Below are 19,991 nucleotides of genomic sequence, written 5' to 3' on the forward strand. Positions count from 1 at the left end.
AATTTTTTTTTCTTTTTTAAAACCAGTTCTGTTTGGGTTATTTTTTGTTATTCTAGTGGCTGTCACTTTGGCAAAGGACTTTCTGGTTGCCCAGAAACATTCAGCTGAGAAACAGCAATGGCAAACAGAAGTGTGAATCAGCAAGGAATCACTCAACCAGAAGATATCGGCAGACCAATGAAACTGATTGGAAGGAGTTTATAAGGCTTAAATAGCTTTCGTACCACTAATAAACCTCCTCTTATAGGCATTAACTGGACCAGGATATTAGGCTGCTAATTAAGCAAGTAAATGACAACAAGCACATTATTGCCACAGCTATCAGCACCTGCACAGGTATTCAGGAAAATACTTCTAGCAGCAGAAGCACACCACATGTCGTGCAACATTAAACTCTCCTGCACATCAGAAATTGCCTTATTGAGTCATAAGGTGCACAACACCACAGAAAGTGACAGAGACTCAGACCCATCCTCTGTGCAATGTAAATCCATGTGTTTTTCCTCTTTATTCATTTCACTCTTCATCCTTGGAGAAGTCTGATGAGACAGCATGAATCACTTTTCTCAGGGACTTCTCTCCTCTGAAGACAGGCTGAGAGAGTTGGGGTTGCTCAGCCTAAAGAAGAGAAGGCTCTGGAGAGACCTCCTAGCAGTCTTCCAGTGCTTAAAAGAGACCTACAAGAAAGCTGGAGAGGGACTTTTTACAAGGGCATGTAGTGATAAGACAAGGGGCAATGGATTTAAACTGAAAGAGGGAAGATTTAGATTAGATATAAGGAAGAAATTCTTTCCTCTGAGGGTGGTGAGGCACTGGAACAGGTTGCCTGGAGAAGTTGTGGCTGTCCCATCCCTGGAAGTGTTCAAGGCCAGGCTGGATGAGGCTTTGAGCAACCTGGTGTAGTGGAAGGTGTCCCTGCCCATGGCAGCGGGGTTGGAACTGGATGATCTTTGAGGTCCCTTCCAACCCAAATCATTCTGTGATTCTATATTCTATCTATATTTCCTTGACTTGAAATGTTATGTTCTCTTACACACCTTGCTTAAGGTGTTGCCACCCACAAACACCTACTCTACTCCTCCTGACAGAGTGCCAGCACACCAAAACAAAAATTTGGGAATCCTGAAAACCTTTGCAGCTCAGTGTAGAAGTTAATTGATACAAGGCAACAATGAGCCTGAGACTACATCCCCTGGAAAGGATGTCAGTGTGCTTGGGTTTTTTTCACCTATATGCCAAACAAACACCAAAATGGAAGTACCCTACTAATGGAATTACCAGCCACAGTTAGCACCATTTCCATTTGCCCTAAATAGCCAGTGATTTCACTGTGCCCTAAATAGCCACCAATCTACCTCTCCTTAATGTTAATGAAGCAGAGTAGCGCTGGCACACACGAGTATTTCTAATTCAGAGGATCCAAGGGAGCCTGCACGCATCATTAACATGGAGAGCTTCATTATCAGAGGAAAGAGCCTTCCCCTGAACTTCCCCTGGCTTTCTATGAAAGAAACTAGGAGGCAATGGTCTTAATGCAAAATTAACCCTCGCTTTAAACTGCTGGAAGCCTTTACAAAGTGTAAGGGTAAAAAAAAAGGATGACTCATTGAAAAGGCTGTATTTTTATATTGAAGCAGGTTTCAATTAAGGAGCAATTTGCTTTAGAAATACAGCAGGATTACTGGATAGGACTTTACAGTCTGAGCCACAATTTACCAATTGTGATTGCGTTATGTAATTCAGCTCAAGTGCATTGTTCAGAACTGCTCAACATAGACGGGCCACAAAGGATTTGTTAAACCAATCAACAACATCTAGTAGAACAAATATTAACTCTCCTGTTTATGTTTACCATTAACTTCCTTATCCTAAGGGTCCATATCTTTGTGTATGAAGGCAGATGCTTGTTTAGCTCTAAATGCTTTCTGCTTGATACATTTGTGTAATAATCCGTTATGATTATCCCCCTCCAAAACAGGAAATAATATAGCATTGAACTTCACGTGGGACACCAAATGTTTTTATCAACAGTCTAATTTATTGTTGGCCAAGTGAAAGCTAATTCCAAATTACGACCATACCAAACACTTTACAGGTTTGATGCTGGGCCCAAAACTAGTTCATTTTATTTTAATCGCCAAGAATTAAGAATTTGCAGCTGCTTTAAGTAAATATGTCTATCTTTGTTGAGAGACCAAGGACATGATTCAAATCTGCCCTATATTATGAACCCATTACCGTCAGCAAGTTTTTGCATGCACGGGTCTTTTCAAAAATAACTAGATCTTTATCCCTCATCCTGAGAAGCCACTATGCGACAGGCCTTCTGGATTTGAAGTAAGAGAGGGATCGAGATGATATCTCAGGAACAGAGAGGGTTGTGACTGACAAGCTACGATGGCTTCATTTAAAGTAGCTTTTGAGTTTGCTCCCTCTGACTTCCTAAATCCTCTCTGCTCTTAAATCAGTTCCCCAGCTCCTATAGTTTACAGGGGGACATTTTAAGGGAAACTAAAATCAGATACCAATTGTGAGCTGGAAAGCGGCTGGTAAGCAAGCAGTTCAAACATCTCTGCAGTGCAAGCATTGCAAAGATCTGCGGAGGACCACTTTGTCACTCCGCTTATCCCATCTCAGGCAGAGCTTTAGAGCATCCAAAGTGGATCCGAAGATCTGGACACAGGTACTCTGGACATGATTTTACTGCACCTCCACTGCCTACCTGCAGTCCTCTACAAATTAATACAATTTTAGGGCTAGTAATACATTGGTTATAACAGTGAGTCCCAGCTGGCATACCTGGCTTGGATCTATCAAGCCCTCAAGAAGTGTCCAACAAGATTGTCAGGGTTTTCCTTGCAAGCAAAGACAGTGTAGGGCTACCAAGTGCTGCCTCAATGCTAAGTATGTCTCCCTGCACCCAGGAACATCCCAGACAATGGTCAAGCTGAGGGGGTAAGCCTGGGGAAACATCTTATCTTGCATATTCGTAAGCTTTGCTGCCAATAGACCAGGCTGCAAGGTACATGGAAAGGGGTCCTGCACTGAGAACCAAATTCCTCTTGGCTGCTTTGGTGGGATGTCTCAGATGACAGAAATATAGCGCAGTAAGAGTTGAACCTCTGAATTTTAGCTGATGTGTTGGTTAACTGAACAGTCAGCAGCCAACGATTTAATATTTGCCTTCCACGTTATGCCACAGGAGCCCGGAAAGGGCTGGGTTATGAGGTCAAGCAAGCGCATAAGCTGCCCCGTGTGCGAACACAGTCATGTACACAGGGAGGAGACACGACCAGAGAGCAACTGAGCGTGCAGGCATTGCGAGAAGCGTGACTGTAAGGGTGTTTCACAGCAGGTGCGTGTTCATCCGAAGGCACCACAGTAAGTCAATACCAAAGGGAAAGCAAAACTCGAGCAACCATTTGAACTCTCTTCAAGACTCAAAGACACGGAGGTAGGGGGTATGCTATTCTTTTCACACTAACCCATCAGCAGCGGCTGGGTTTGCAGCAACTGAATGCATGCACTACAGGAGAGGATATTAGACCAGATTTAAGAATTAAGGCTATAAAGAAGAAAGTTAATCTTTTCCTCTGCAGCAGGCTAAGAAGAGGGAAGCAATAAAAGGCTTGAACTACAAGACTGGTGCTGAGCAAGTCCCAGGTTTCTGCAGTGAGGAAGGGAAAGCAAATGAAAGGGAACAAGAGGCAAACTTCCTCCTGGTGCGCGCAGCCGCAAAGTGTTTGGAGTCCCCTTTGCCGCGAGGTGCTGCCTGGCTGCCGATTATTCTAATGCTCTCCTCTTGTAAAAATTATGCATAATGTGAAGAAACTTTTAAAGTCACTTAATCATGTTATGACAATTTTTTAATGAAAATTTGTTTTAATATTAATAGAGACTCATATTTTCATGATAATATGGGTAGCGGTGGCATTTGGAGCAGCCGTATCTAGCCTGCAGCCATGCTGTGCTGTGCCATGGCATAAGCTGTTCTTCAGACTACTCAATAACTTTCTCACATATAAATTTATAAAGACTTTTATAAGCTTCAATTACATTTTTAAAAGACATAAAAACCCTCTTTAAAGGGTGCTTAAGTGACACATTAGTTTAACTTTCAACTGGACTTCGGAAGAAGGCGTTTCTTACAGCAATGCAAGCTGGAAATGGATCCTTATTGCCCTGGAAGTTGTTGGATGAAGCAGTTCAGGACAGAGAGTCAAGAAATGCTCAAGATACTTGTTTTCTTTTTTTTTTTTAAAAAAGGCTTCTAGGGATTTTTCTCTAACGAAACCTTTTTGTTTTCTTTGAAACATATGTTTTAGGGAAAAAAAAGTGTGAATAGACTTACGTGCATTCTGGTAAACTAAACAGCACAAAGATAAACAGTCAGTTACTTGTATTCAGTTGCTCACATTGTAACTTAAATAATTAAAATGGTCCCAGACATGCTTTTAGCTTGCACCAACCAGCCCTATCCCAGACAGTTCCCAGGCAGAGGATCTTTCCTAAAAGGTAGCGCTGATGAAATCTACCTGATGTTTTGGAGGCTAAGCAGGTTAATTATATAGCCATCGCCAAGCCTTGCCGGTTGCTGTCAGGGTCAGAGAATGAGACTGAGGTTGCTGAGATAGAGGTTGCCATACTAGGAGTCCCCTCTCAAAATCCATTACTTGCCTCAGCCTTTAAGATTTTTTTAGGTGGAGTCCAGCCCTGAAACTCAGGGGAAACAAAAAGCCCACCATCTCAAGCACCTCGCACTTTCTATGGAGGAGTCCATAGAATGCACCACTCTAGACCAAGAGAGAGCTACTGAGCACAGGAGATGAGAATGTTTTACTGCTATTGCCTGAAACCTTTTCCTTGTACTGTGTGACTTCATGCCAAAATGAGGATGCTCTTGTGCTATCACTTGGTCCTGATGATCAGCAAATGTGGGTTCAGTGCATAAGGCTTGTGTTCAGAGGCTTATAATTTGTTTTTCACCTCTGGTTTTGATAGAACCCGTTTTACTGACTACAGGGCTTATCACAAGTGGCAAGTACAAGTACCAAGTTGCAGATCTGATAGGTCCCACACTCCTGAGTCTAGTAAAGCACATTTCTTCCAGAGCAATTTTTAATTCTTTGCTCATCAGAAACCAAAGAAATCCAAGAAACAGTGCCTTCATCTTTTTACTGAAATTAGATGAATCGAAGAGACTACACTGTTAGGAAAGTTTTCTTGTCACCCACCTACCTTTATTCACTCTGTTCAACCTCTGCCAAATGTTCCTAGTCATAGTTTGTTGTATTAATCCTAAACTATTCATTTTTTATTGCGAACGGTCTTGAAACACATCTGGACAAAATTCATCCTTTCTTCTTCTCCTCGCACCCCCTCATTCTGTGGTCATGTTGTGGATATTTTATCAATTCATTTTCATCCTTCACACCTTCCAGCTCCTTTCATTCCCTATCCTGTTCCTCTATCAGGTCCATTTTGGAGTGCTGTGACCAAAGCCTCCCTGACTCATCACTTTGGATACAGCCTGTTGCCTGCTCTGATTGGCTGAGTGCTGACAGTCTTTCAACTTAACAAGATGGTGATTTGGCTGGTAGGAGCTACTCAGGAGAGAGGATCTGGAAGCAGCACAAGAGGATGCTCTTGATGTCTCAGACTACTCAAGAGGACAGGCTAACAGCTGGCTTCTGCTACTCAGGCTGCCAACTATCTCTGATGTAAGTTAACTCTCAGCTCATGTAGATGAATAATAAAAAAGGAAAAAAAAGGGGACTGGCTTGAAATAAAAGGTTGATTGAAAAGTATATGGTCATTGGTATGACTAATATAAAACTTTTAAGCAATTTACTGTGAAGACAAAGTTTAAGTCAGGGCTCAAACATTTTCAGAGTTCAACAGCAATGCTGCAGATGAACTCCCATCTGTACTTGCTCTTAACCACTTTCTGATGCAAAAAGGAATGAGGTATATTGAATACATTAGCTGTCATGAATTATTAACATTTACATTGTGGCAGTATACGAAAGGACTCAAATCACACTACAGGTAATGCTCTGAAAAGCTCTATCCACCCACACAGCATCCATCAAAAGAGCTGGTAGGCCATATAATCAAAGTAAACACAGGCTAGAAAGGAAAATGATTTGCCTAAGACCTCATGGTTAACTGGTCCAGAAAGATATCTAGCACAGTTGTATATCGTCTTCTACCCAGTACTCTTTTTGTTAAATCAGAATGATTCACAGCTCTTAATTTATTGCAGACTTTTGGTTTTTGTTATGAGAAACAGTAATCACATGCAAAGCCTGCAGGTAAACGAAAGTCTTATAGTTTTCCCCTTCAATGGAACATGTGATTATTTTATTTCCTATTTGGGAAGGGTTTTTTTTTCCTCCTTCTTCTAAAACATGAATTATAAGACAGATGTGAATTATTAACAGCCCTCTGACAGAGCACTTCAGGATTTCTACCTGTGTACTACTAACCTGAAACAGCAAAAAATGGATAACGGCTCAGGCTTGTACTTCAAAAAGAGATATGTTGAGCAGGGCACTGAGAAGGGGAAATGAGCATGGGAAGAAAAGCAGGAGCGGTGTTTAGAACACTAAAAGTCTTTCCATCCCCTTTCATTTTATGCCAGGAATTTGCAAGTGTTCTCCCTGGATAACAGAAGTGGTGGCAGTACTTTGCTGAGCAATATTTCTCCACTGGATCTCTTTAGCTGCCAGCTGCAAAAAAGCAGGAACAATTCCAGCTTGGGGAGGCATGTGCAGCAACAGAAATGAGCTAGGATAGTGCTTGGGAGCTGTATGACCATCAAAGGTGATGGTATCCTGGCTGTATCCCAGGACAGGGTTATTACAAAGGTGGGATACGAGGCAGTGACAGTAGGAGGCTGAACTCTGCAAAACCATATTCTATCCCTCTAGACATTTAAAAAAAAAAAAAATCAAACGGCATTTTGTCGCAAACTTACAGTAGACATGATTTACTGGGAGTGTGAAGAGATAACGGCAAGGAGGAGTTGTACCCTACATTGTAAAATGTGGTTATATCCACATAGATAGACAGATCTTCAACAAAACCATGTCTCATCCACTCACAGAGCGTGTAAGCACTCAGACACAGACCTGTGGCTACATCTGTTCTGACAAACTAACTGGTGTTATGGTCTGCCCGCTGGCCTTGAGGCTATCTGGCATGATCTGGCCATATCCACATGATCAAATTCTTTCAGCTTCCAAAACAGCATGGGAACATCTAAACTGCCCTTCTGGAAACGGTTCCTTGGGTTGTATTGACCTCTAAATTGTACCCACAAATCTTGGGCATGGGATAGCTGTCCTGGACCAAAACCGTGCTATGAAAGTCATCATTCAATTTAGAACTGAGACACTTAAATGCCTACTGACATTTAAATATGCATTGGATGACCATTACAGCCACTAGCATCATAGTAAGTACAGTCAGTAGAAGCCCAAAGGACAGTTCAGCTGACCTGAGGCATCTAGTACTGCTTAAAATGTCCCAAGCAATCAAAAACTTTGGTGTGAAATCTAACACAGTGCCTCCAGGAGATCCTTGCTCTTCTGCTATGAAGTGACAAGCTAAAGGAAATATGTACCTGAAGGTGGCCTACAAGAAAGCTGGAGAGGGACTTTTTACAAGGGTACATGATGATAAGACAAGGGGCAATGGCTTTAAACTGAAAGAGGGTAGATTCCAATTAGATATAAAGAAGAAATTTTTTACATTGAGGGTGGTGAGGCACTGGAACAGGTTTCCCAGAGGAGCTGTGGATGCCCCATCATTGGAAGTGTTGAAGGCCAGGTTGGATGAGGCTTTGAGCAACCTGGTGTAGTGGAGAGTATCCTTGACCATGGCAGGGGGGTTGGAACTAGATGATCTTTGAGGTCCCTTCCGACTCAAACCATTCTATGATTCTATGATTATAGAGCATTTTAAGTGGCACTAGACATCTCTCCACAGGCAGTTGAATCAAGGACACAGGTTTCCATGAGCCGTAATGGGACACATTGCCAGTGTCTACATGGTGACCACACATGTTCTTCAGAACTATATCTAAGTTTATACGTCTTCAATCCAATTTGAATTCACTCATATTTAATTTCTGGCTTACTTGTCAAATCTTTCCAGTAATTTTTGATTTCTGAACAAGCTCTGAGAGCTACATCACAGATTTACTGTAGTATTTTGCACTCTTAAAGTAATATGTTCATTTATGCTTTGGGTTTCTTTATCATGATTAAGAAAACAAACAAATGGGTTTTCATTTTCATCTATAAACAATGGTATTATCACAAGTGCCCATTCAAATCAAGAGAAAACTGGCATCTTGGCCCTGGAAAAACACTAGCTGCAAAAAAGTTCTGCCACTCACAATAATAAAAGTTTATTCTTGAGTTTCACATCTCCCTTGTACCATGGTCTGATCCCATCATGTTGATGGGAAACCATAACGATATAGACTGAAATAGTTGCTTAGGTTGTGAGTCTGGGTCAGTCTTAATAAGGTTTGATGATCTGAATTGACAAAATTCCCCTTGCAGTAAACAAAGAACAAGAAAATGAAAGATCGGAAAGTCCTGATGAAATGGGTAAGAAAGGCATGGCTCCAACAGAATGGCAGAAACATATCTACCAGAAAGTTTTCTTTTAATTAAATACATCATGAATATCTTATATCTTCTATACAATATGACTGTTCAGTGCATGAGAGATGGGCCCATGAAATCACAAAATGTTGAATCCAGTTTTAGAAGAAAATAGAACACAACACATGAATCTAATAGTTTACAAAATTAACATAGCAGTAAAATCAGACGGCAAAGATTTTCTGCTTAAGGCATGAAAATCTGCTCTATTCATGACCACTTAGTCTTTGGGCGCATTTGGGGAAACCTCTCACAATGAGCATAAACAGAAACTCTCTCAGAACTTGACTTAAAATATAATTAAATTCAAACTTTTTTTTTAAGACTGTATCACCTTATCAAATGAGGTGTTCCTCTCATGATCTGGAGGTATTTTATAGGTCAGCACTCAGAAAATCTTGGCAAAGTTTGCAATTCGCCCACTAGGTCTCTGACTGTTTCTGGGACTCGGCCATCGATCTGGCTTTGAACATCTGAGTGTCAGTGTCCACACTGAGCTGGATTCTCTTTTCTACAAAGGCCCATTTATATAGTCCTGGTACCTGAAGAGTGACAAGATAGCAGTAGACCACAACCTCTACTTGAAGGGTTACTTAACACTGCCAGAATTGTCTCAGGACAGGAATCAAGACCATAGGTAGGAAACCAAGATAAGAAAGATAAGCAGCTTGCTGAGAATCTCAGAAAAAATGGAACTTGGGCAGGCACAAGTAAATTAAATAAACCAAAAAGTGTCCTGTAGCCTGGATAGTTCTCATAGCTGTCCATACAGCTAAGTTATCCTCCCCAGAATCATGATGACTACATTCAAATTGCCAGATGAGAATGGTCCCTGTGCTCTCTCTCAAACCATGCCTGAGAACTAGCTGGACAAAAACAAGTAGCCAGAAAAAACAGTGCCAGAGACCACGTGGACAACAACATGGACTAATGTATGCCAGTGCCAGGCTTTTGACCTAGTTTAGGACCCAGGAGAGAAGGAGGAGTCTTGGGACTGTGTTCAGATCCAGCACCTCTCTCAACATAAAACATAGCAAGTGATACCCATGCCGATTTTCCAAAAGTGGAATGGTTACTTACAAATGAAGAGACATACGGTGGAACACGAGGTCCCTGCCACAAACACTGCCACCAGAAGCTTGACTGAAGTTGGCACAGGCTGTGCAAGACATCACAAGGATATCTGTGGAAGGGAGGAGATGACTTCCTTTCTGCCCTGTGACAGAGCCATCGAGATCCTCAAGGATGGCAGAGTGAGGAAAGGGGAAGGACACTTGGAAAGGTGAATTGATGAAGGTCAGACGTTCAACTCTCACTGTAAACCCACCTAGGGAGGGAGAACAAGCAGCATTTCAGAAACACAGACTGATCTCTTGAAGTAATAGGTCTGAAGACATCTCTGGAGAAAAAGAGATTAGCTTCACTTCACCTTCGCTTTGGAAAAACATCTGCTGAGTCTACAAGAAGAGGAGATTCAGGAAAATAATAAAATCAATAGAGATGGTTGTAGATTGCAATGCTATGGCCAGGTCCAACCTGCCCCGCACCCTGTCGTGACAAGACTTGTGGTTAGAGACTCCTCTGATCCAGGTGCTGTTCCTGGCTCTACCAACATCTCGTCAGTGACTCATTGCTTCTTCACAAGTCCCAATCCCAAAAGTTACAGTTCCCAAAACAGTGATTTGTATAGATCTTTTCTGCCTTGTGTTTAAGATAAATTCTTTAGAGATAAGGACTGTCTATGTGTGTGTGTGTAAATATACTTGTGTGCATATATATAGCACCTGGCACAATAAAGCTTTGGCTGAAAAGTATGGCTGGAGGATCTTTTCATTACTACAAAGAGGAGGAACATTCATGTGGGCTAAAGCACAGGAAATTTTTGAACACATTAATATTTCTAGAAGTGTCAGAAAATGATTGCCCCATGGACCATAACAAGTCAGCTTTGGCATGAGTGTTCATGCACCGCATTTGGTTACTATTTGACTATCATATTGTCATTTGCAGCCTCTCTGAGTCAGATTTTACTATTCCTCCTGTCCTTTGATCTCACCTCCTGAAGTCTTTTTCTCTGTTAGGTTATTGTAGGGCAGCATACGTTTATATATAAATATATTTAAGAGGTAATTGCAGTTGGAACATTCTTCAAAAAGCCTTTGGGTACCTCTTCAAAGCTCAAAAGGATGTTTAGTTCACACATGTTATCTTAGGCAAATTCACCTAGGGTTTAGGCTGGCCTGAGGTGGGAGCCTGGTGAAATTCTGTGAGGATGTGTCATAGCTGTTAAAGAAATCATCGCTCTTGAAATTTTACCTCCAAAAATGAAGAAGCAGTAACAAGTCAGTGTATAAAAACTTTTTCCACTGAGAAAACGAAATCAGTGCAAAAATAAGGCTACTTTTGTCTTAAAAACATGTGAGGTATGTGGCCTCAACTAAATGATGAAGCTATTTCTAAGGGAGATTGTCTGGAGAGAACCTGCAACCTCAGTCCTTGCAGAGCAGAGCAGCTAAAGGGTCTGATTCAGCCCACCAGCAGTGTTAGTAAAGTGCACACATTAAAGAGGGTGAGCATTGTTGAGGACTGGTTGTTACGCTTATCACTACAATCCCAGCTCAGGGATTTTCCCAGTTCATCTGAGCATGCACACCATGCAAAGTATTTATCTTAAATCTACATATTGTCATCTCATGCCCCACCTCCCTGCCAATGGGGAAGAGCTATTATCCTTCCTAGTTGGGAAAGTGAAATGTAGACAGTGAGACTTTTGAAAACTATTTGGTGCCATGAAAGCTAAGCAAAGCAGGTATGCAAACACCTCAAAACCTAGCTCTTGATGCAAGCACACTGACAAGATTACAGAAACAAAACTGGGGCCAGTACTCTTCATCATCATACAGTGGTTTTTGTAGGATTCAACTGAAATATTTATCAATGGTTGTCTGTGGAAACTATGAGCTTTTGAATGTCTGAATCTGAAACGGGAGGAAGAAAAAGACTGTGGAAGCCCTGCTAAACCAGAGCAAATCAGACTCACCCTGCCCTTGGTAACAGCCAGAACAAGTCCTGATTGCAGTGCATGTGTTAGCATCAAAGTTCCTGAAAGTTGTGTTGGAGATGAATAGCTGGTATCTTTTGGGAGTTTTTAGTCCTGCTGACATACAGGTCCGATCCTGCAACAAAGAAATGAAAAGCACTGGGAAATATATCACCATGTGAATCTCCAAGTCTAACGAGTCCAGGATGCAGCAACTGGGACACAAGGATGTGACTGCACCCACGCCCATGGTTGTGGGGCAGTGTAGGCTGTTTGAAGGACACATCTAAGCTACTGCTTTGCAAATTCGGACAAGTAACCTCTGTTTAATTCACCATTTGCAGTATATGTTAATATTACATTCAAAGCAGTGATTGCCTTGTTTGCTTTGTCTGGCTTGTTTCAGTACTAGTTAAGGTTGGAGGTTTGGAGGGAAAGGAAATTGCACATTGCCTGGGAAGAAAGAATTCACCTGGAAGGCAGATTTGTTTACAGTCCCTTTTACTTTACCTTGCTTGGTCCAGCAGGCAGGATATTTCCCTGTTCTACAAAGCTGATCATCCTAATTTACGTTCTAACAAAAACCTGTCTGTTGAGATTCAAAGCCCTTTTGTGTGATTGGAGATGGGGGGAAGCATTTAAGCCAGGCTCTCTTCAAAGCTCTGGTTGACTTCTTCATCCATTAGAACAACAAGAAGTTAAGTATACCAGTAAGAGACAGGAGAAAACACAAGTGCAAAGGAAGAGCAAAACCCACAAGTGATGGGAAACACAACAAACTAGATTTTGTGGTGATTGTAGGCCATGACACAGGGGAGGTGTACATCTCTCTGCCAATTTATCTTGGAGACAGGCTGGGAGGAAGGATGTACTCAGAGTTAGTGGGTAGCCTGGAGGAGAAAGGGCTGGTGAGAATTCGTGATGCTATTTGAGGCCAATAAACAGTTTTGTAGAACAACTCTTAAAAGCCATAGCATAGAATCAATTGAGAAATCCACCGTCTGTGAAAACATCATCTTTAATTGAAAATGTAGAATGAAATGAACTTTTATAAGTAGTTTATTACTTCAAAGAAATGGTGCTATCTTCAGTCTCATTAAGAGAGAGCAGCTCCATCATCTTTTTTTACTCTGAGGCCAAACCACCTGGGGCGATGGTCCTAGTCCTTGGGTCATCTTCTTCCAAGTCACTGCTAAGCAGAAATCCCTGGCTTATGGAAAGAGTCTATTGTTTTTTTTCTTACAGTTGCCTGTTCCTCCATACCACTCCTATTTCTATGGTTTTTTTAGTGAATTTATTTTATATAAATAAATAGCAACTAGAAGAAGGGTCTATTGTGTGTCACCTGACTCAGACCTGCTTTTTCAGGAAGAAATGCTTTTCCTCAACTGGCTCCACAAAGGCAATGAGTTGCTTTACGAAAGTATGGAAGAGGTGCGCTGAATGTCTAGGAAACTAATGAAAGTCTTTCCCACGGCTTTTACAGTCCTTAGATCTAGCCTTACCACTAATGTTCTAATCGATCAAAGCCCAAAGTTTTAAATGCCCTCATATTTCCAGAAAACAATCTTGTTTTAAAGCACTGCTTTCAAAAACTAGAAGGGCTAGCAGAGAGGAATATCCAAGGTTCCCATTAAATTAATGTCATGAAGTTTTAATTGATATTAAAAAGACATCATTATTAAAGGGAGAATTACATAAATTAAGATGTAAATTATGACAAGGAGGCTCTTATCATGAGATAATCAAAGATAATCACCCCCCTGGGGTACTGCAAGAAACAAGGCACAGCTGAGGCCTCTAAATCTCTTAACAAGTACAACATTGGAGTCCTTCCATGGATCCTGCACAGCGAAAACAAAGACATCCACCCTTTGGTGTCCAAGATAAATTCATTGTGTCACTGGCATGCTGCAAGGTTGGACTGGTGAGACCAGGATTATATCTGAGCTACATACTTTCAATAGATCTTCTACAGAGGTTTCTTTCTGCAAGCTTCTAAAGAAAACTCATTTAAAACTGTTTTTCTGCCAGTCAGAGAGAAAATGAATTTCATAAACAACAGTAGAAAACTGAGCAGGGCAAAAAATCCCTCAAAATCATGAACAAGCAGCTGTGGCCAGTTGTAACTAAAATTCCATTGTCATCCATGTTATTAATCTGTTAACAACCTGGTTGCACCCAAAGGACTTTGTCCAGCTGCCTAAAGAAATAATGGAAGAAGAACATATTTACTGCATAGACAAAAATGTTACATTTTGACTGTGTTTTTCACTCTCAAGTAAATATAAGGACTGTGTGTTCCAGGCAGACTAATGATGCTATGAGAGAGCAGAGGAAACCAAAATGTTAATTAGAATAGAAAACAAATCTGTTGTCCCCCTCATTATTCTCAAATCACTCAATCTGATCAATCAATCACTGGTTCTCAAATCATTGTGTACGGTTAAATAGTGTCTGTTTATTACAGCAAAAGGTATTTAGGAATCTATGTTAGAAAAGTTTATTTAAACAAAAATTATGATTTCTCTAAAAAATTCAGGTTCTGTGTAATTCTAAGGGTTTTCTGAGACCATATGAATCTTGGGAAAAAAAAACACAAACGAATGTGTGTGTGGGAAAAAACTAACACTTATCTTACTAAAATCTTCAACTCATAAGTTGAACAAAAGTGTGACTTCATTTTTAATTTTGTATATTGTTTTATAAAGAATATACATGAATATGCTTTAGAATATAAAATCTTTTAATAGTTCCAAATTCAAATAGAAAAATCAGAGTCCTTGTTTCAAATCTGTTTAAAAAATCTTCAAAACTTCCACACTGAAATAAAAAGACATTTTGAAAAAATGCTGAATTTTCCTGCAGAATGCAACCTCCAGTTTCTCATCAGCTGGTATAAATGGGGCACCTGAAAAATTATGCAGGATCTAGCTGATCAAATACTATTTCTCTGCTGCTGCTGCCAGCAAAAGCAACAAAATCCTTGGTTCCAGCAGGCTGGGAGAGCAGTACTGGTGCAACAAGTTTCTCTGCTTTATCACCAAATCAATGTCCCTTGCAGGTGCTGCTACTGAAGGCATGATCTTTCCAAGACTTGGAAGATAGCTAGAGGACTAAGCAAACAGATCAGTGCCCAAAACTCATCCTGAAGCTGTATTTCTCTTTACATGCAATCTATTTAAAATCCAAGTTTTACCCAAGCTGCCATGGAGCAGGGGCTGTTCTTCAAGTTGCTTTTTTATTTCTCCAAATTCCCATTTGATGGGTTGCTGTGCAACTCAAGAGACATTGAAATAATTCCCACAGTGCTTACCTTTTGCCTAACGTGTCCAGTAAAAAAGTTGTTAGCTACAGAAGTGTTTCCCAGGCTTTCTATAATGTCAACGCCAAAGTCTTTGCAAGCATAAATCCAGAAATGTTGGAGTTCAATGTTGCGGCTTCTAAAAATCTACATAAAAGCATAATAAAGGAAAATGATACATAAATGAATATATGGGTTTACAACTCTGCTTTCCTTACAATACAGTAGAAAGGGGAAGTGCAAAACCTCATAAAAGTGTTGAATGCATATTTAGTGTTTGAGAATCTCCTCTTAATGTCTAGTTTCTACTTTCAATTAGTAATACAAAAATCTTTATGTCCTGTTAACTTATTTTCATGTTAAAAGAAAAAAGAACAACATGAAAGAAAATCAGAACCAAGAATCAGTAATAGGAGGAAAGTGCTCTAAATTTGGGGGAGTTTATTACTGGGAAAAATATTAGGGTAAAGAAGTTAATGTTTGTGACAGAAGGATGCCATGAAAATAACCAGAGGTATTGCTTACAGTCACCTAATAGCAAGAAGACTGTTCCTAAAGGGAACCCATAGAAAGAAGCAGAATAAACTTAATTATTAATGTATGCTAGGTCAGTACCATACAAAGAAATTATAAGTTAGAAAGAGAAAACCACAAAAACAAAACTGCAAAACATCCTTTAATTTTATTTCTTTTCATATAAACTTTTGCAGAAATAGAATGCACTAGTCTGAAAAAAAAAACCACACTGAAAAATTGGACACCATCAAAAGAAGAGCCATAGGATGGGTTAGACTGGAAAATATGCCTTACAAACACATCCAATCTGTTCAGGACATCAGATGGGGGGTTAAGAGGATCACAGCCTCTAAGCACCAGTATGGGAGGAAAGTATCAGATAATAAAGGGTGGCGAGGAATTTTAATCAGGTTAACTAATCATGAGCTACAATAGCTAGAAAGTGAAGCTAGACAAATTCAAACAAACAAACAAAAAAGGGCACATTTTTAAAAGGATGAAAAAATTCCCATGGAAACTGTTAACCCTATGAAGATAATGGATCCTCTACCAACTGCAACGTTTACGAATAGCTCAAATCCACTGGGAGGATTTTTTTGGCTGCATAAACTAGTGGAAGGTGTCCCTGCCCATGGCAGGGGAGTTGGAACTAGATGATCTTTAAGATCCCTTCCAACCCTAACCATTCTATGATTCTATGATTCTAGTGGCAGCCATACGCTAGATGATTACAGAGGACACCAACTACTGACGAAAGTAGCAGTGGTTCTGCAGTGAAGCAGTAAGGAGAGCTCACACAAATAATGCTTCTGGCTTTATCACCAAAATAGGAGCTTCCAGCTGAGGGACATGGACATACAGGTACAAGAGCTTTTACCGTAACTGTGGCCTATTTGCAGCCTTAAAAGATGAAGTCAGTGTAGAGGTGATATACTTGTAAAGATCCTGAGCATCACAGAGGACAATCAGGACAAACATACCTGTGCTCCACCTTGGCTGCTCCAAGCTGTGAAGTTGTTGAACTGAACAAGTCTGTTTGGGCTGTCTGGTAAATATTCTGGGTACACCAGCAAGCCATATCTGTCCAGGAAAGAAAGCAAAGGAGATTGTTTCTTTACAGTGCATGTATTCGTGAGCAGATTTTCCTATTCATCATTTTGATATCTAAAATCTTAAATCTTTAACAGTTGTCTGCAAGAGACCTTATCATTTCTTCCAAAATCAAAAACTGTTAGATAGCAATATTTATTTTAGGCATCTCATCATGCTGAACAGCATGCTTAAAATACGTTTTTTTCAAGTATTTTCAGAATTAGCCACGTCAGGGCTAACAACCAGTGTACACTACCACTGATAGGTGCTCACTGCAAAACACCCCCACCATGTTCATGGGCTTTCAACTAGTGTCAGCTTCAGATGAGCCCAGCGTGAATCTGGACGGATAAGGCTTTTCTAGATCTTAGATTCAGCCAATCTGGAGTGCACTCCAAATGTATGCGCTTCTGGAATGCAGCTATTGGTTTGACCTTCTCACAGATTTAAAATCTAGATTAATATCCAGATTTCCTCAAAATTCAGGTGACTCTGTCCACTGACTTTTAGCATACTGTCATTTTATACTTTCATTTCTGTCTTAGACAAGTATAGGCAAAAGTTCTAGTGAATAGCTGCTCCTGGATGCTACAGAAACAACTATTATAATAATGTCTGACACACACGCAGCACCTCTTATTCTGTTGGACTGCAAAGTGTTTAGTCTCCTTTTCAATCTACTTAATCAGAGGCCAAACTCTAATAACTGAGTGCCCATGCTGCTAGGATAAAAAGCATCTGGAGCTAAGAAACGCCACTCCAGAGTGTCTAAGCCAGTATCATGTCTCTAATTGTGGCCTGCTGGAGATGTTAAAGAAGGAGAGTAAGAAAGAAATCGTGTTTCTGTTCTCCTGCATGCCACCGTCTTCTGCTCAAAAGGTCTCGTATACTTAAAAATGAGTTTTCAATTCAACACATGAGTGCATACTTCAGTGCTTTGCTGTTAAATGGTTGATGAGGAAACATGTTAAATGTGGCACCTTAAACTACATCAGGATCATTTAAACAAAGTGATAAAGTGGAGGAGCTTGTTAAACAGCACTGGGAAATGCTGCACGTTAACAAATTGGGCTTGTGAACGAAGAAGAACTGACCATATTGAAACTGCTATGGAAATCATTTACAATCCGGCCCTGAAAAACACCCCCAACCACATTGCTGTCAAACACTGATTCTGCTTTGCTGTGGAGAACTCTGCTTACAAGAGAGGAAGCCCTAAAAGCGTGTAAAACTGGGGAAAAAATATATCCTTTCTGCTTACTACTGCAATTATAGTTAACACTACTGTGCACGGAAGGAAAATCTCATTAACGAAAAATCCCAAGTACCTTGTACAGGAATGAGCTACGTTCTCACTGAAGGACAGTAGAGGTATTTTGGATGGTCCACCAGGAGAGAGATGAAAGAAGTAGCCATAGCCAGCAGCACACACTGTGTTACCCTGCAAATAAGCATATACAACTATGAAAAATGATTACCACAGATTTCTGGAAATTAAAATAAACTTAAGAAAATCCCAAATTAAAATGCCAGCTGAGGTCCATTCAAATTTAAGTAAGACTGGCTGGTAAGCTAGTACCTTGTCTCTGTGTCCTGTCTCATTTTATTTTCTCTCTGTCCTCGGGTGAGTCTTAAAAAAATCTGTTTTCAAGTCAGGCAACAAGGGTTGGCCAAGAAATAGAAACAAATGACAAAAAAAAAATGGTATTGCTATAATTCTTTAAGAAGTAGGTAAGAAAAAAAGTGCGTGAAAAACTTCTTACCCCCATAAAATCCTTTCTAAGTAGGAAGGTGATGTCATGAAAGAAAAGTAAATCACAAACTACTCAGTTTATTGATGTACTTCTCAATCTGTATTTTTCTCATATCTCTCAAAGAAATACAGAAAAAAAGAAGCAACATTGCCACGAAAAAAGTGAGAGCCTCTAAAAGTCAAGAGAAAAGAGAGAACTACATCTTCAGGATATGTCAGTGGCTGAACAACTAAAGTTACTAAGACTTGTGGTAAATTACTTGCTCTGAATTATTTTTAACAAAGTGAATAGCCATAGGGAGATGAGCTGTAAGTTATTGTCAATGTCTCTTTATGAAGAAATTATGGAGTTGCATTCTTTGTATTTTGTCTCTTTCATGAGGTGAAAAATAAGTGAACATAAGGTCTGCCTGGCCTTAAAATTAGGAGTTTGGTACTTACGGAGTCTGTAGCAAGTGGATTATGCAGGGGGATATACAGCGGGTTTAGGAGCTTTTCTACTCTAGGGCAAAAACCTGCTCTTATCTGCTTCATTTGGACAGCAGTCAACCTGTGTTGGTTTTGGACGGTGTTCATACAGTGATGTTTTCATGTGCACATCTGGGCGTGATCCCTCTTACCTATCTTAGATGTGTAAAATTCCATGCTGAAGTCCAGGCTGGTAAACCTAGGCTCCCCTTCCAGGAAAAAAATAAGGCATAGGCATGTCCAGAGGGAAATTCTTCTGGTCTATTCTTAGGAAAGATTAATTGCTCTCTGGAGGTATCTAATTCTCGCAGAGGAGTCTAAGATAAGCCTTTTTGCAGCTATAAGAAGAGCTTATTCTCTAAGATAGGGATTGACACCCACCACTACCATTCATAGGTCATTGGACAGTGTTAAAACACTAATGACTTCTTGATCCCTGATGGTCCAACACTCAGCTGAGCTGGTGAACTAGAGGTGACAGCTTCCATATACCAATTACTTTCTTCTGACCCATCCAAGTGTGTTCCCTACAGTTGTGATCTCTGACATCTGTCAAGCAACAAAGAGACATCAATACCCAAAGCACTGCTTTCTCCATCCCCTGGTAAAACTGCTGCCTTTTCCGAAAGCACAGCCACAGACCCTTTTCCTTTAAGAAAATACTTCTGCAGTCCAGTCACATTATTTCCAGGATCTTTTACTTGCGACTCCCATCGTCCGTTCTACGGATGATTCATAAGGAAAAAAACCTGCATATTTATTCAGCCAGCTAGTGGCTGGAGGGCAGGGGTTTTAGGCAAGCAGGGAATTTTGTGTGGAAATCAATTCTTCGTGGAAGTCAGTATATTACGAATGTCCATGCAACCAAAATTCCAGAGAGAAATTACCTCCCTGAGCATGCCAAATACCTGGAGGTATGCATTGCAAGTCAGTAAAATAAAGTGGCTGACGTTTTAAGTGTCTCTTAATCGTACAACACTGCTAATGTAAATATTTCATGAACTTTTAGATAGCCGGAGCTCAAACTGTTGATGACATTAAAGATGACATTAAAGCTCTGGAGAGCCTGCCCAGCACTGCTCCTCCAGGTTCAGAACCTGGCAGGATGTGAGTAGTACCCACAGCGTGCTCACTTCGAAC

The 19,991-nt window shown here is 40.5% G+C and overlaps 1 protein-coding gene across 1 annotated transcript in view; it reads right to left on the minus strand.

Annotated features, from left to right (window-relative positions):
- PKHD1 (PKHD1 ciliary IPT domain containing fibrocystin/polyductin) overlaps nt 1-19,991 on the minus strand; it is a 272,553-nt gene that overhangs the window by 120,944 nt on the left and 131,618 nt on the right. The window contains exons 42-46 of the mRNA XM_086623983.1: nt 17,959-18,071; nt 16,519-16,618; nt 15,035-15,169; nt 11,719-11,854; nt 9,759-10,005 (exon numbers count right to left, since the gene is read on the minus strand). Of these exons, the coding sequence (XP_086480109.1) occupies nt 9,759-10,005; nt 11,719-11,854; nt 15,035-15,169; nt 16,519-16,618; nt 17,959-18,071 (731 nt within the window). The remainder of the gene's footprint in view (nt 1-9,758; nt 10,006-11,718; nt 11,855-15,034; nt 15,170-16,518; nt 16,619-17,958; nt 18,072-19,991) is intronic.

This window comes from Tauraco erythrolophus, chromosome 2, assembly GCF_009769465.1.
Source record: "Tauraco erythrolophus isolate bTauEry1 chromosome 2, bTauEry1.pri, whole genome shotgun sequence".
NCBI lineage: Eukaryota > Metazoa > Chordata > Aves > Musophagiformes > Musophagidae > Tauraco > Tauraco erythrolophus.